At 40.8% G+C, this 15,216-nt stretch overlaps 1 protein-coding gene across 14 annotated transcripts in view; it reads right to left on the reverse strand.

Annotated features, from left to right (window-relative positions):
- The window catches only part of NCKAP5 (NCK associated protein 5), a 950,566-nt gene that overhangs the window by 266,901 nt on the left and 668,449 nt on the right, over positions 1-15,216 (reverse strand). For all 14 annotated transcript variants that reach the window (XM_034654439.1, XM_034654443.1, XM_034654438.1 and 11 more), the window contains one exon: positions 10,917-11,066. In XM_034654439.1, coding sequence (XP_034510330.1) covers positions 10,917-11,066 — 150 coding nt within the window. The remainder of the gene's footprint in view (positions 1-10,916; positions 11,067-15,216) is intronic.

The following is a 15,216-nucleotide window of genomic DNA, read 5'->3' on the forward strand; positions in this document are numbered from 1 at the left end:
AAAAAAATCTTTCTGATGATCCATGAAGCTTTTGCACCTTTGTGACAAGGCCCTTGGGATCAGTTTTGGGGCACTGAGAAGTGGGCAAGGCCATAAATGGGGTCTGCACTCAAGAATTTACATTCACCTCAGAATATACCCAGACACAGCATTTGGGGGAGAAAATCTGTTGTTTTCCTATTTGTCTCTCTCTCTCTGCAGGGGGATTTTTGGTTATTTGGATTTCTGAGGAACACATTTTATTGTTATGGACTTAGAAACATCTGTATTTCATATGCTGTTTGCCTGTAGTTGTTTTTCATTTTAATCTGGAATTACCTATAGAGTTACTTCCCCCTAGTTACTACACTGTATAGAAGGCAGTCTCCTCTAAACGAATTCATGATCATCTTGGTATTTTATGAGATTACAAAAACCAATTTGGCTTTGACCCTAGGCACATAAAAAGCAAAAAACAATGATGCCACAAGAAAGGGTGTTTTTCGTGTTTCTAAGAAAGCGCCCGTGGCTGTGACTACAAATGAGACACAAGTGAAGGAAAAGCCTCTGTCCTGAGAAAGAAGATCCAAAATTCCCAGACTGATCATGTTCCTTGTAATTTTAAAGATTTTACTTATTTGAGAGAGAGAGAGAGAGAGAGAGAGAGCAAGAGAGGGGAGGGACAGAAAAGGGAAAGAGAGAATCTTAAGCAGGCTCCAAACCCAGCGAGGAGCCCAACATGGGGTTCAATCTCAGGACCCTGAGATCATGACCTGAGCCGAAACCAAGAGTTGGGCGCTTGACCACCTGAGCCACCCAGGTGTTCCCCTCGTAATTTTAAAAGTATTTCTTCTTTTTCGTTTTCTCTGTTGAGATACTGTCCTCACCAAACAAACAAGAGGCACATTCTCCAAACCCACACCTTCCTTAAAAGCATAGTGGAAACTTGCTTCCTAGAAGAGCCCCCATCCTCTGTATTAGCTGAATACTTATGAACACTGAACTCTGAAAGAGAGGTTGCACTTACTCTCACTGTGCTGTAACTAAGGAGCTCCAATTAGGAAACCGGGAATGCTACTGAGCATGCCGAGAATGTTTACATTTTCAAAGTTAGATTCACAAGTAAAAGCAAAGGCATATTTTAGATAGTTCGGAAACGGGAGTGATTCTCCAAACTAATACTGTAGGGATCCTTGCACCCATGGTAGCTTGCATTTATAATCTCTCCTTTCACGTTCAAATCTGAAAATCCCTGATTCATTGTAGCCCTTGGTTGCACTCCTTTGGTAATAAAGTAAAACTGTATATTTCTCCCTCCCAAAGTAGCAAGGCTCCAAGGTTGGGGCTGATTTGAATGCTAATGAATTAGATCACCCTCCGAAGGCTGCCATGGGAAATCAGACTAAGTAGATTCCTTACAACACTTCATAGTGTTAGAGTGACCATATATATTCCTGACTCAGCTGCTAAAGGTAATACTTATCCACATAACAAGGGCACTTTTCTGGACCCCATTCTGGAGCCACCGTTTTGCTTTTTTTTTTTTCCTCCCCCAAGGCTATGGAACATTCTCTCCTGGCAAACTAGCAGAGTTTACAGAATGCTGTGATTCTGAAACTGGGACTGCTCATCAATCATACTGCTTTTGCATCACGGCTTCTAATTTTTATTCATGACACTCAGGTATGTTACTTAGAAGCGTCACATCTAGGACAGCTCAGACACCCACTGCGCAAAAAGAACCAAGATTTGGGGTTTTGTTTTCCAATTAGACTCATGACATACTAAGCTTAATCATACTTTGTGGAGTAAGGATTAAAATGCTAATTGGCTGTTTCTAAGCAAACTGAGGCCTTTTGATTAATCAAGCCAGCCAGCTTTCAGTTTCTGACATCAAAATTTATACCCTCCATGAAAAAAAACAAGGCCACAGCTACATAACATTAAACCAACACACAATTAACAACACTTTGTTCTAATTATCTGTGGGCACAATTAATGTTGGCTCTACGGTTCATTTTTCTTCTTTGATGGCTCTTAGAATATTTATGGAGATTAGTCCTTGATTCATTGGCCTTCTCTAAGATCTGGGATTTCCTTACAAGCTCCCACACAAATCTGAGTAGGGCCAAGGAACACATTTATGCAGATTAATTCCTGACATTGGCTTTTTTTCTAACATCTGAGGTGTTTCCAACAAGCGTCCATCCACATCTGGCCCAGTGACGCACTGCGGTGACAGGTGCCCTCACACTTGAGCCCACTACCTCCCGCTGAGGACGTTTTCTTTCCCTCCGCAGTTGGTCATAACTGATAAAAGGTTATGTCTTGATTGAACAAGCTTCCAGGAGCTGGAAGGCCAAGAGGGCTACTGTAAAACGACGCCGTCGACGCTAACAAAACCCAAGGCAAGAGGAATCCTCAGCCGCCTGTGCTGGGGGAGAGTACATTGCAGACAAGTTCAGTTCCCTCACATCAATAGCAAAGAGACAGGCAGAAAGACAAGGAGCGCTGGTCAAAAGCTTTCGGTGATTGGTACAAGTTCAATTTATGGCAGGCACGTATTTTCCTACACTCTGAAGTCAGAGGGGACCTAAGTTTTCAGGCCATAAATATTCTCCCCGTGGCTCAGAACGGTTTGCGCTGCCCCTTGGTGTGTTTGTTTGGCCGTGTTATTTTATGCTGTGAAGACGGGCTGAAGCGCCACGGAGAGCTGCGGCTCGGGGGTGCTGTGGGGGCTCGAGGGGCTGTTAGTTACAAACATCTGTAGACAGACTAGAGGTTTGATTTGACAACTCTGTAAATTCAAAAAAAAGAAGGAGAAGAAGAAGAAATAATGTTAGCTTTTAATATATATGTGTTGGGTAGATGGGTACCTCTGTGCACTTGCACACCTAGGACAGGCTAAGGCTTTGAGTGTAATTTCTGGCTGTAAGTACCCCAGGCCTCAGGCAGGCCCACTTGCTGGTGGCTCCTTGCGACTGGTTCAGACTTTGCTGCTTTCACCCAGGCAACTCCCTTTGCCTCTCCTCTTGCCGTTTGCCTGGAAAATTTGCATGAAGCCTCCAAGAATTGTCTCCATGCCTTCTCTAAAAAGACTCCAGTTAGGCACATCTACCTCAGTGTTTCATGGACTCTTGTACACAATTTTTGACATTTTTTGAAAATTTAATATGTATTATGTTCATTATTTCAATTAACACATTTTTGTCTGCCTTCCAACAACGTTGAGTGTCTCAAGGACAGAGAAAATGTTCTGTGGATCTTTTGTAAGTCTGGCATCCAGTAGCAGCCTACGCCTAGAGATGCCAAAGAAGGGAGAGAGGAAGGAGAGAATGAGAAAGAGAAAAGGAAGAAGGAAGGGGGAGAAAGAGAGCAGGAGGAGGAAATGGAAGAGGCAGGGATATTAGAAGAAAGAAGATACCACAGAAGAAAAGGGCAAGACTATATCTAAGAAGCAACAGACCTTCCTGAGTGATATGAAAGCATTTCTGACATTTAAATAACCAAAACAGTAGAACTTTGCCAAAGCATAGAATTGATGGGATTGTCAGCTGAGATGCTCCACCCTCCAATGGCCAGGATGTGAACACATTCCAATGACATTCCTCTCTATAGTTTAGGAGTTCTTATGGACCTACCAGAAAGAGAAACAGTCCTCTCACCAGTGTTGCTGATTCGGTGGTACACTAACCTAGAAGCTTCTGGCTTCCATTTTTGCCAACACGTTAAGAGAGACTGCATAAGAGAGCCTGAAACCCACTTAGAGGAGAGCAAAGCTGAGAGATGGAAAAGGCTCCCTGACCTGGTCTGAACCTCTGCATTCACTTGTGTCTCCATTCATTGCTACACCTCCATTTCTAGTTCCATGAGCATGCTTTTGCTTATATCAGCCCAAGTAAAGCCTCTGTAACTTAAAATTAAAAGAATAATCATGGATAGAGTTCCCTGAAATAGCAACAGGATTGCCTGCATTATCAAGTCTTCCCAAGGATTCGGGTCTCTGAAACTGTTTCAGCAGCCCTCAGACCCTCCTCCCATTTTATCCTATATTGAGCAACAAGGGTGGTGCCTGAAAAAGTGGGTTGGGTGCCTTTCCTCAAAGATGCTGTCCCTTTCAGAGTCTCTTCCGGACTTCTTCATTTTAGAGAGCCACTTATTCTTAACTGGATATGAAGAAATCTAACAGCCTACCTGCATGACTTTTTTTTTTAAAAGAATGGGCATGTTTCAATATTTTGTTAAATAATTTGTTAAATATATGTGTAAAAGTTTTAGGTACCAAGATTCTCATCACAACATTATAATAATGAAAATGTGTCAACAACCTAAATATCCAAAGGAAAGAGATTAAATAAATGGTACTCTGCATTCATTTGATAAATTTCTGCAGAGCCATTAAATCACAGTTTAAGAACTACGGAGTAAGATGGAAAAGCAGTATTGATATATTACATGAAGGAGCAAGCTATAAACTGTACAAAGTGATATTTTATAATTTCTTAATTTGATTAAGTACAACAGGAAAAAAATGGAAATAGACATGCCAAAATGTCAATAGCAGATATTTCTGAGCGGTAAAATTACAATTTCTCTATTGCTATATATTTTCCTAAGTTCCTATGATGTGACTGCTACTTTTAAAATCAGAAAATTGCTAGTATAAAGTTATATACTGACATAGGATTTTTTTTTTTTAAACTTCAAGCCCCTCTGCCAAAGAGGAGTTTTTGTCTCTAATCCTAGCTTAGTGATTGTTGCTAGGTGACCCAGAGTTGGATACAAATTAATCAGGAGAAAGATATACACCAGATGCTTTAAGACAGGGATGTCTGGAGTTACCTGTCAGCAGACTGTCACAGAATTTAAAGATGAGAAGGAAACAGTTAAGGATTTCTATTCAAACTACCACCAGCATGTTTCTTTGTAAGTTTTAAAATGTCTTTTTATGTCATCTTAGGATAGAAGAGGATAAAAGTGAGAGGAAGGAGAAGGTAAGAACTTAAAGCCAATAGGAATGCTAAGAAATTAGACTTCCTCTCATCAGCAAAGAGCCAAAGCTAAGCTGGGTGCATCATACCGCACACTGCCAAATCAGGGGAGCCATGGGGGGCGGGGGGAGGAAGCTGCTTGTGATGACAAGCTTTCCTCAGGCTCCGATGCTCCCTGGCACTGGGCATGTGAGGGTGCGTGGCGCTTCTGCATCTGTGTTTGAAGATTCCGGGAAAGTTCTACTGAACTGGACTGAAGGTGTTTGAAGAGCTTTTAATATCGCTCGAAGACTCTATCTGTGGTTCTCAATCCTGGCTGTGCAGCTGAATCCCCCGCAGGGCTTTATGACAACACAGATGTTGATTCTCCTTTTTAGACTTCAAGAGTTGGAGTTTCCCGGGTTGTCAACTAGGCATCTAAAAGTTTTAGAAGCTCTTTTTCTGCATGAGTTTCACCCCCTGCCGATTTCACTCCAACATTTCTATTTCTCTCTCCTGCATCACGGCTTTTGTCCTTTCCACTGGAGCACTCCCATCGGTATGCTAGCGTGCCATCAACAGTCCCCTGCTTTTCTTTGTTGTTGGTGTATTTAAGATCTTCTCTTATGTTATGTCTCTTTTCAGGCATGACTGTCTCTGTGTCAACTGCACCTCACAGGAAAACTCAAAAGAGCCGTCCCTCTGTATGTATTGTCTCCACCTCCTTTCTGTCCTACCTGCTCCAACCAGAAGCTGTTGTCGTCAAGCTTTTAGCTATCCCCGTCCCTTGCCAGAGCCAGTGATGGATTCCGTGCTTTATCTTTCTTACTCTGTTGGTGGTACTGAAAAGGCTGCCCTTGAAACGCTTTCTTCTTTAGACTTCTGTGACACCTCACCTATCTGATTTTCCTCCTACCTCACTAACAACTCTTTCCCAGGCTTGCTGGCTAGCTTTCCTTTCCCTGCCAGACCTCTGATGGAGGGGCACCACAGGGGTCTGTCCTTTGCCCTCTTATGGTCCACATTTACACTTGCTTCTGATGTGGCTTTATTAAGTCCTACAATGTCGAATGCCATCTATATGCTGATGACTCTCAAATCTATATCTCTTGCCCTGACCTTGGCCTTGGATATCCAACTGCCTACCAAACATCATCACTTGAATGTTTAGTAGGAATTACAACTTCACATGGACAAAACAAACGGATGATTGTATATTCCTTCCCCCAAGTCGCCTCTCCTCTGAGCCTGGCCTTTCTCAGAAATCTGCTATAAACCCCATACTCAGTTGCTATGGCGGAAAACCTAAAAGTCACTCTTGATTTCTCACTTTCTTTTATATTCTACATCCAATCCTTCAGTAATTCCAATAGGATTTTTACCTCCACAACAAATACTTATTGCCCATTTCTTATCAGCATAGCATAATGGAACCATAGTAGAGCTCAAATTCTGACTCTCACACTTACTGACTATATAACCTTGGGCAACTTACCCAACTTTTGGGGGCTCAGTTTCCTCATCTGTAAAATGGAGATAATCATAACTCTCCTCCCCCCACGTGGTTATTATAAAGATTAAAATAGTGTGTATATGTGTATATGTATAGACAGATAGACTGGAACAGTGCTTGAATATACTAAGCTCTATGTCAGGGCTTGCTACCACTCTCATCATGACTATTCCCCTCTAGTCCACTAGTCTAATGATATTATATTATATATTATTATTTTCTGTTAGTCTAGGTACCTATCTAGACCAATCTACTAACAACTTCCATCTGTGATCCTAAACAATCTCCTGCCTGGACTTCCTGTCCTGCTGTTAGCCCACCAAACAGCAAGAGTTGTCTTTCTAAACTACAAGTAGGACCATGTTACTTCCCTAGTTAACAATCTCTAACGGCTTCCCTTTAAATTTATAATTATATTCAAAGTCTTTACTATGACTGTGGCCTATAGGGCTTTAAAAGGTCTGGCCCTTGTCTACCCCTCTGAATTTATCTTCTTCCTATTTTTTAACCTTATACTTGTGTTCCAGGGCAAATTTCTTTCTTCCATTCCTCAAGCTTGCCAACCTTTCCACCATATATCTAGGCTTCCCCACTTGCAGTTTCTCCTTGTCCTTTGTCCAGATCTTCATACAGCTGTCTCCCTTGTGTTAGTTACTTATTTATTTTTTAAAGATTTTGTTCACTTATTTTAGAGAGAGAGAGAGAAAGAGAGAGAGCCCAGGAAGAGGAGCTGGGGTGGGGAGGGGCAAAGGGAGAGGGAGAAGAAGACTCCCTGCTAAGCCAGGAGCCCAATGCAGGGCTTGATCCCAGGACCCCAGGACCATGATCTGAGCAGAAGGAAGATGCTTAACCAACTGACCACCCAAGTGCCCCTCCCTTGTGTTATTTATACTGCACCTAAATGGCCCGGTAATCAGCTGCCATTGTAGGTAAATACTTCTCTCGTTTCCACCCCCCACTCTCTCAATGACTGTACCACCTGGTTTTTCTTATTCAGAGGCACTCATTTGTCTATTTGCTTGTTTGTTTGCTTATTTATTATTTAAGTGTGTAGTTTCTGTCTCTGTTCACTGGGGTTTTGGACCATGAAAATTGATTTACTTCTAGTATTTGGCCCATAGAAAGTATTCAATAAGTATCTATTGACTATGAACTCAACATATAATTGTGATGTGCAGACAGCTTTGAGAATTACTATTTTAAACTACCTCATTTTAAATATGAATTACTGATTACAAAAATGCTTATGCTTAGCACTTTAATCGTCATACTTTCATGGAAAGGTATAACTAAGTAGAAAACTCCATTATTCACTTTAGCACATTTAATTGCCATGTTTTTCTGCACAAAATAAATCTTTTATATAAGAAGCCCAGTTCCTCTGACCTTGAGGCTATAGCTAAGGCAACAGCGCTTACCTGGGGGCTCAGAACTCCCAGGTTGTCTCAGGCCTGCTCTCCCCCTGGCTGGAGTCTGGGAATCAGAGATGCTGTAGGAGTTGAGACTGAGCAAAGGGCATGTCCAGCTTGATTTCTAGTCAAGTGTGAAGCTGGTCAATGAGTGATTAGAATGGGCAGGTGGGAATGTGCAGGGGGAGGCCTGAAACAAGCAAATCATGTATTTTAAGAAACATGCCCATAAGCAAATTTGGGGCCTGAGGCCAAAACCTAGGTCAGACACAAGGGAACAGGGAAGACACAAGGTTAAGTCAATGGATTGTGGAGGTCTGGGACAATCCCTTGACTCAGTAGTCAGGGATGGGGTGGGAGAGAGGGGTGGTCCTTTGATAGACGGAGCTTGATCCTGAGTTGAATAAGCAGTCTCTTAAACACAAATCTTGAAAATCAGAATTTTTAGAAAGCAGAAAACACTACGCCTGGCACTTAAAAGCTACAGAAAATGTGCAAGTGGCATCTTTATCACCCATGTGGCTCTCATGGCACAGATATAGAATACAGCAAACCATTCCTCCACCAGATACCAGGACCCTAAACAAATCTTACAATTTAGGCCCAGGGAGAGGAGTTGCCAATTGCTAGGACAAAAGAGAGAGGAGGATGGGGACACATGGAGAAAGAGAGAATATTAATTATTATTTTGATTGCTGGCCCTGGAGCTCTTTCTGGAAGTTAAATGTTTTGTTTAGTAAAATACCTTGACAAGCTCTGGGAACGGTGCGGAATGAGGCCATGAGTGGAGTGCAGGGACCAAGTACAGAGCACTGCATAACCAGTGATGGGGTCTTAGTTGAAGGAGAAGCAGCATGTGGGAAAGAGCTGGCCATGTCCTCTGTCAGGCTGGGAACTGAGCTGTAGAAATGGGCAAGGGAGAAATGCTCTGCAGCTGAAGGACTTGGAGGAAACAGCTAACTAACGATCAAGTTCAAATAGGTAGTAGTGAGAATTGTGGGTAAGGAGAGAGTTCACTTAATATTGAGCAAAGAATTTTAGGAAACGAGCAGTGACACTGACCAGAAGGAATTAATTTAGAAAATAAAATGTATTTGTGAATTAAAATTGTGGGGATTAATGGCACTAGGAGATATCATCAATTGCATCCAACTATTGCTGGACCTAAGAGTTGTTGCCTGAAGTATAAAGACCTCTGTGAAAGAAAAAATACTGCTTCTCTTTTACTCAGGGAAGGCTTAAAAACATCTGCTGCCAAAGATATTTTTGAAATACCTCTTTGCTTGATTAAATGAAATGTCCTTCACAAAGTTGTCTCAGTGACAATTAGATGAACTAAGAGCCATAGTCACTGTAATTAGGAATAAAACTAACAATTTAAGTACATGGTTCTAGGGAAATAAGAAATTACAGTAGCAACTAAATTTCTACTATTAAATCCAGGTAATTCAAACTCCAGATGAAGCTATGACTTTCTCAAAGCTCTCAGATAACAACCTCAGTCTCCCTTGAGAAGGCTTTCCCACCTTCCTCAGGGACTTTCTGAAAAAAGCCCACAAGTATGAGAAGCTCTGGGGAGACAGAGAGGATTCCTGGCTGTGTGCCCCAGTAGGGCTGCCAGACGTTTCCTAAGTTGACTTCTCTTCTGCCCCATGTTTGGTATCACTTGCTCAACCTGTCTGTCCTCAGTCACTCATGTGTGGAGTAGCTCAGTTTTTCCACTCATAGTTCTTGTATTAATTGCTAAATCCAGAGAAATAGAAAAAAAATGATATAACAAAGTCAGGAGACTTAGAGTGAGTGCATGGAAGAGGCCATGTACCAGGTACCACTGTACAAATATGAACTCATTTCATCAGCGTCAATGCCCTGGAAGGTAGCTTATTACTGTGATCCTCGTGTTTGCAGTTGAGTAAACAGAGGCACAGAACCTAGTGAACTGACCCAAGGTTTCAAAACTAGAAAGGAGTAGAATTGGGATTCAAACAACAAAACCCTAGGAATCTGGCTCAGAAGTCCATAATCTGAACTCTTTTGCTTCACCTTTGCCGAGGAAATTAGTGTAAAAAGGGCGTGCTCACTATAGACGACACGGTGGGCTAGAGGCAGAGCTACAGTGACCAAGCATAGAAGACAAGACCTCGCTGGGTCTCGTTTCTTCACATTAATTTTCAGGCCTCTGTTGATCCTGTTGTTGAACTCTACATTTAGACATTAGCCGAAGGTCCCTTGCACCTAGTGAAAATCAAATGGGCTCACCATACTCAGACTTAAAAGTAACTCTGTTGCTGTTCGAGGTGCTAAGCCAACTTCTAGAAAAAGCCAACTTCACAGAGTCTTTTTCGGCATGCGAGATATCAATCAAGATCTAATCACTGAAACGTTCTTTGAGGACTGCTATGAACATTGAGGAATTAGCGCGCGCAGTGATGCCAAAGGCCACTCAGTAAGAGACCAACGGTTCCGGATTGTTCTGGAGGACGGTGGTGGCTCCAGATCTCCTTCAAGTGCCCTTAGCTCAGCCTCACTTCTACCTGTTTATGTTTTACATGTCAAACTTCTGCACAGATTTTTTTTTTTAAGAAATGTGATTTTTAAATTAAAACTTAACCTAAAAATTTGATTTTTTCTTGCAGTCATCTTTATAAAGTACTGGATTGTTTATTTATTCATTTGCTCAATTATTCATTATATTAGGTATTGGGAAAACAAAGTGAAATACCTCACAGCACCTTCCCTCACAGAACATATAATTTTAGGAGTCCTGATCCAGTTTGAGGGCCAAACTAAATTAAAAATGAATTATTGTCCTATGTACACTTTTTAAGGCATTGCAATCAGAATCACGAGGTCAAGACTCTCAGTGCTACAAATTTTAACTTTTTGCTCATCAGTGACAAATGAATCACAATGGGAGATACTAGGATCCTATTCCTTTAGAAGAACTGAGAAAGGAAGACTTATACTCACCAAAACCGATGTCAATAAAAGAAGCACAGCACTGTCATTTTTCTTTAAACATGTAAAAATTGTCTCATTTCTTACCTCTAGAGCTTTCAATCTTTCCAACAGGAATTTGGTGTTTTCTTTCCCCTCATCTGCACTGCTGCTTTCACTTCTCGAATCCTCATCCAGCACCATGTGAAGACCTTCCAAAGTTTCCTTGTGTTTTCTCTCTTCCTCCGACAGTTTTTCCTGAAGTGAAAAAGAATTACTGTTTTCAATAATCTCCTCTGAAAAATAAGCAAGAGTCTAAGGCTGAAAAGTCTGGAACCTCTCTATTGCTTTTGTGTTCTTTTTGGGGCTGAGGTGGAGAAGATTTTGCTAAATAAATTCTCGTTGGTATTGTATCAGTAAAACACAATAGATAAATTAATGAATCCTGGCAAGACAAAGCCATTGGGTCAATACCTCTGAATGCAAAAGTCCTCTGCCCTGATGGAGAAGTTGACTCAGCCAACAAAACCTTAAGTGGAATCATGGGGGTAATCCATTTTTATCTGTACCATGGAATTCAACTGTACTCTAAAATGGGAAAAATCAACCTTGATACCTGGATTTGTGAAGAGCTTATCTCCTCAAAAGAGGATCGTTAAAGTCACTGGGCATGCAACTATTTAATTATTCTAAGGGAAAATAAAATATTATGAAATATTGAAATGAGAGTGATCTCAGAATTCTAAGTTGAAACCAATTAGTTCCTTTGGCTTGATGACACAGCTCTTAAGGACCCTTTAGTTCCTTTTCTAACACTCCAGGATTTGTAGTATAGCCTTGAGGCAGACATAAAATGTCCTTATCTTGTCTTTCCTCCCTGTTGGAAGCTCCTCACTCAACCTTATCTCTGGCAGCTTTTGGAAGTTGAGAAGTGTTAATTTGAGCCTTAGATTGCCTCTTGTTTTCAAGGGAAAAAGAAATGTCAAGAGAATATCATATGAAAAAAAATCTCATCCATTCTGTACATATATTAAGACCCTTGTGCTACAGAACCAGGTGACATCATTCCATCACACTATTGAATTCTAACCCAGATACTGCAGAAATCATTGTCTTTTTTTTTTTAAAGATTTTATTTATTTATTCGACAGAGATAGAGACAGCCAGCGAGAGAGGGAACACAAGCAGGGGGAGTGGGAGAGGAAGAAGCACGCTCACAGCGGAAGAGCCTGATGTGGGGCTCGATCCCACAACGCCGGGATCACGCCCTGAGCTGAAGACAGACACTTAACCGCTGTGCCACCCAGGCGCCCCAGAAATCATTGTCTTAATACAGCTGGTTGTCAACCATGTGGGCTAAATTGGATTATCAATGGTGAGAGACTTCTTTATATTTAGCACTAAACTAAGATCATCTGCAAATAGGAAGCACAAAAGCTAGGATTCTTCATCTCCAGGCCCTTATAAAATCTACTTAAAGAAAAGTCAGTTTTTCAAACTGTGTTCACAAAAGTGCTTTGGAGATTCCAAAAATGTTCAACTTGTTTTTTGAAAATAAATTATAAAGTATATAAAAATAGGTATTAATACATATGTACATATGTATTAATATACATTGATAGGTAGATAGATAGATAGATAGATAGATAGATAGACAGACAGATAGATAGATATACCTGGAGACCACATAGTAACGTGACCCATGTTAATCTGTTTCAAATGGATTTCAAGCTATAATTTCTCCTGTCATCTCTCTATAGCAATGCACAATTGATTAGGAAGGTCATAGCTCTTTATGAAATCAGGCCTTGGCATGTCTAACCACATATATCATACAGATATGTTCACTTCCATAGCACATACGATTTCAGCTCAGATAAATGTTATGCAAGTTTAAGGTGGACATCCTCAGGGCAGGACAAAAATCCAGGTCATGATAGTATTTTTATGGCTTTGATTCTTTAAAGTATGGCCACGTGTCAGCCTTTCATTTCCATGATAAGGAACATGAAGTATGTAGTTACTAAGTCAACTTGGAAATGAAGAAATCCTTTTATTTCTCTTTTAAGATTTGAGACTATAATTAAACACTAAACTGGTACTGTAAAGCAAGCTGTTTTTTAAAAAAATATCATCCACATCTATTTCTTTGTATGAATTACGGTTTTTCACTGCTCTTTCAGACACTTCCACTTGTGTTTTCACTCTCTTCCTCCCTCCCTCTCTTCTAGGAATTAGGGCTCTACAGCTAATTAAAAAAAAAAAAAAAAGCACTGGTGTGGCAAATGAGAAGCCAAAAGACTTAAGAATATGACAACTGGGTTCCAGATCTACCATTTACCAGCTAAGCAAATATCTTGGGCAAACTACTAAATTTCAATAACTCTTAGTTTCTTTGTTTTCTAAATACCTAAGTGAGGTTAATGCCAACAAATATAGCATACACATATATACAGTCAATTCTCATTATTTCTGGTAATTCTCTTCTATAAAGTTGTCTTGAACACTGAATTAGCAAATACCGCTCCTAGGGGAAATACAGGGTTGGGTTTCTGTAGGCCACATTTCCATCACTACTCAATACACAATCTTGTTTTATGAGTGCTTCTATTTAAAGACACATTATTTAATATATACCGTTAATTCATTAACATTGAACGAACAGACTACAGTCCTGTGACGCATACCTGAACAAAGTTATCCAACACCTGTTTTCTCCATAAGGCGCATCACAGCCTTCTTGCCTTAGGAACACTAGACAGCATTTCAGCGATATGCTTGGAGGCCATTTTAAACACTGAAATCACTCATAAAAAGCATAAAATACGAAAAGCGTGGCACTAAATAGAGCGCAACAGGACACTTGTTTATAGCAGGAGGTCAAAAACAAGAAATCAGAGCAGGGCCTTGTTTGACCTCCGCTGGGAACGTGCATGTCAGGTCACTCAAGGTTTTCATGACTCTGCGAATGTCTGTGATTTGTTATCAAAGCACCACACCATTTGATTGTAAACAAATCTTAGGGAGTGGGTGAATTCAGAAATACAAAATCCAAAAATAATGAGGATTGACTGTACATGCACACACACACACACGCATACACACTTAAAGTGTCTAGGCACAGTGCCTAAATATTATTATATAAGACAAATGGAAACAATTCAAGATGATATAGATTATATGTGAGTGTTTAGATTGCATAACATGCATGGGTGATTTTACATAGTTTGAAGAATGGGCGATCAATGAGGGCTGTGGGATGTGATTTCATGGAAATGTAACATGCCTTACACTTTGACACAGTGATACAACTTGAACAGTTAAAGAGATGAACAGTGGGATTTGGGGTTGAAGAGAAAACTGAAACAAAGGGCTCCAGTGAGGAATAAGTTTTGTCCTTATTGGTTTATGAGAAAACCAGTTTGATGATAGTACACACACAAAAATATTGAGACAGTAGTTAAGTACAGGCTCCCTTATTTTACCCTGTAAAATAAAAGAGAAAGGATTCTGGGAAATGAGAAATAAAAATTCAGACACAATTCATTCGTTGATTTGTGCATCCTACAAATGTTTATTGAGTGTGAACTCCTGGCCATTTTCTGTTCTGGGTGTTGGAGATATGGCGAACAAGACAAAGTTCCTATATTCCATGAATTTATATTCTAATGATGGAAAACATGCTGAACTCCAAGTCAAATCAGGAAGTTACATAATTGTAGCTAGCAGTAAATGCTATGAAGAAAATAAAACAGCATGATGTGATGGTCAGCGATGTGTCTAAAGAAAATGTTAGATATGGTGATGTCAGCATAAGGTGCGTCAGTGTAAGAGGAAGTGGCCATGTGAGTGGAGACCAAATGATGAGGAGGAAGCAGTCAAGCAACGGCCTGGGATAAAAGAATTCCAAACAAGTTAGAACAAAGCCAGTGCCTAGAGGGAGGGCTAAGCTTTCCTTACTAGCCAGCTGGGAGGGAGTCTGTGAGGGAGCACAGTCACTGTAAGAGCAACTCTAGCAGGAAATGTGACCACAGAGCGGGCTGGAACATGGAAGGTCTTTCAGGGCATGAAAAGGGGTTTGGACTTTATTCCAACTGCAGTAGAGAAGAACTGGAGGCTAATCAGGGAAGTGACAGGTTCTAGTCTACATTTTAGAAACATCATCCTGACTGCCACCATGGAGAATGGGCTGTGGAGGGAAGGAGCTAGGAGACCAGTGGGGATGCCTCTGTATGAGAAGAAATAAAAATTAGGAACACTGTGAAGTTTTTGGACAAAGGTTTATCAAAACCAGTTCTCATACTGGATGGAAGGCCAGAAGCCCTGACTTCAAAGCCCAGCTTTTACACTGTTGCACCTTGCTGGGCCAATCCTCCCACCTTTTTTCGTTCTGTTTCCCCCCAGATGT

Source organism: Ailuropoda melanoleuca, chromosome 2 (assembly GCF_002007445.2).
Source record: "Ailuropoda melanoleuca isolate Jingjing chromosome 2, ASM200744v2, whole genome shotgun sequence".
NCBI lineage: Eukaryota > Metazoa > Chordata > Mammalia > Carnivora > Ursidae > Ailuropoda > Ailuropoda melanoleuca.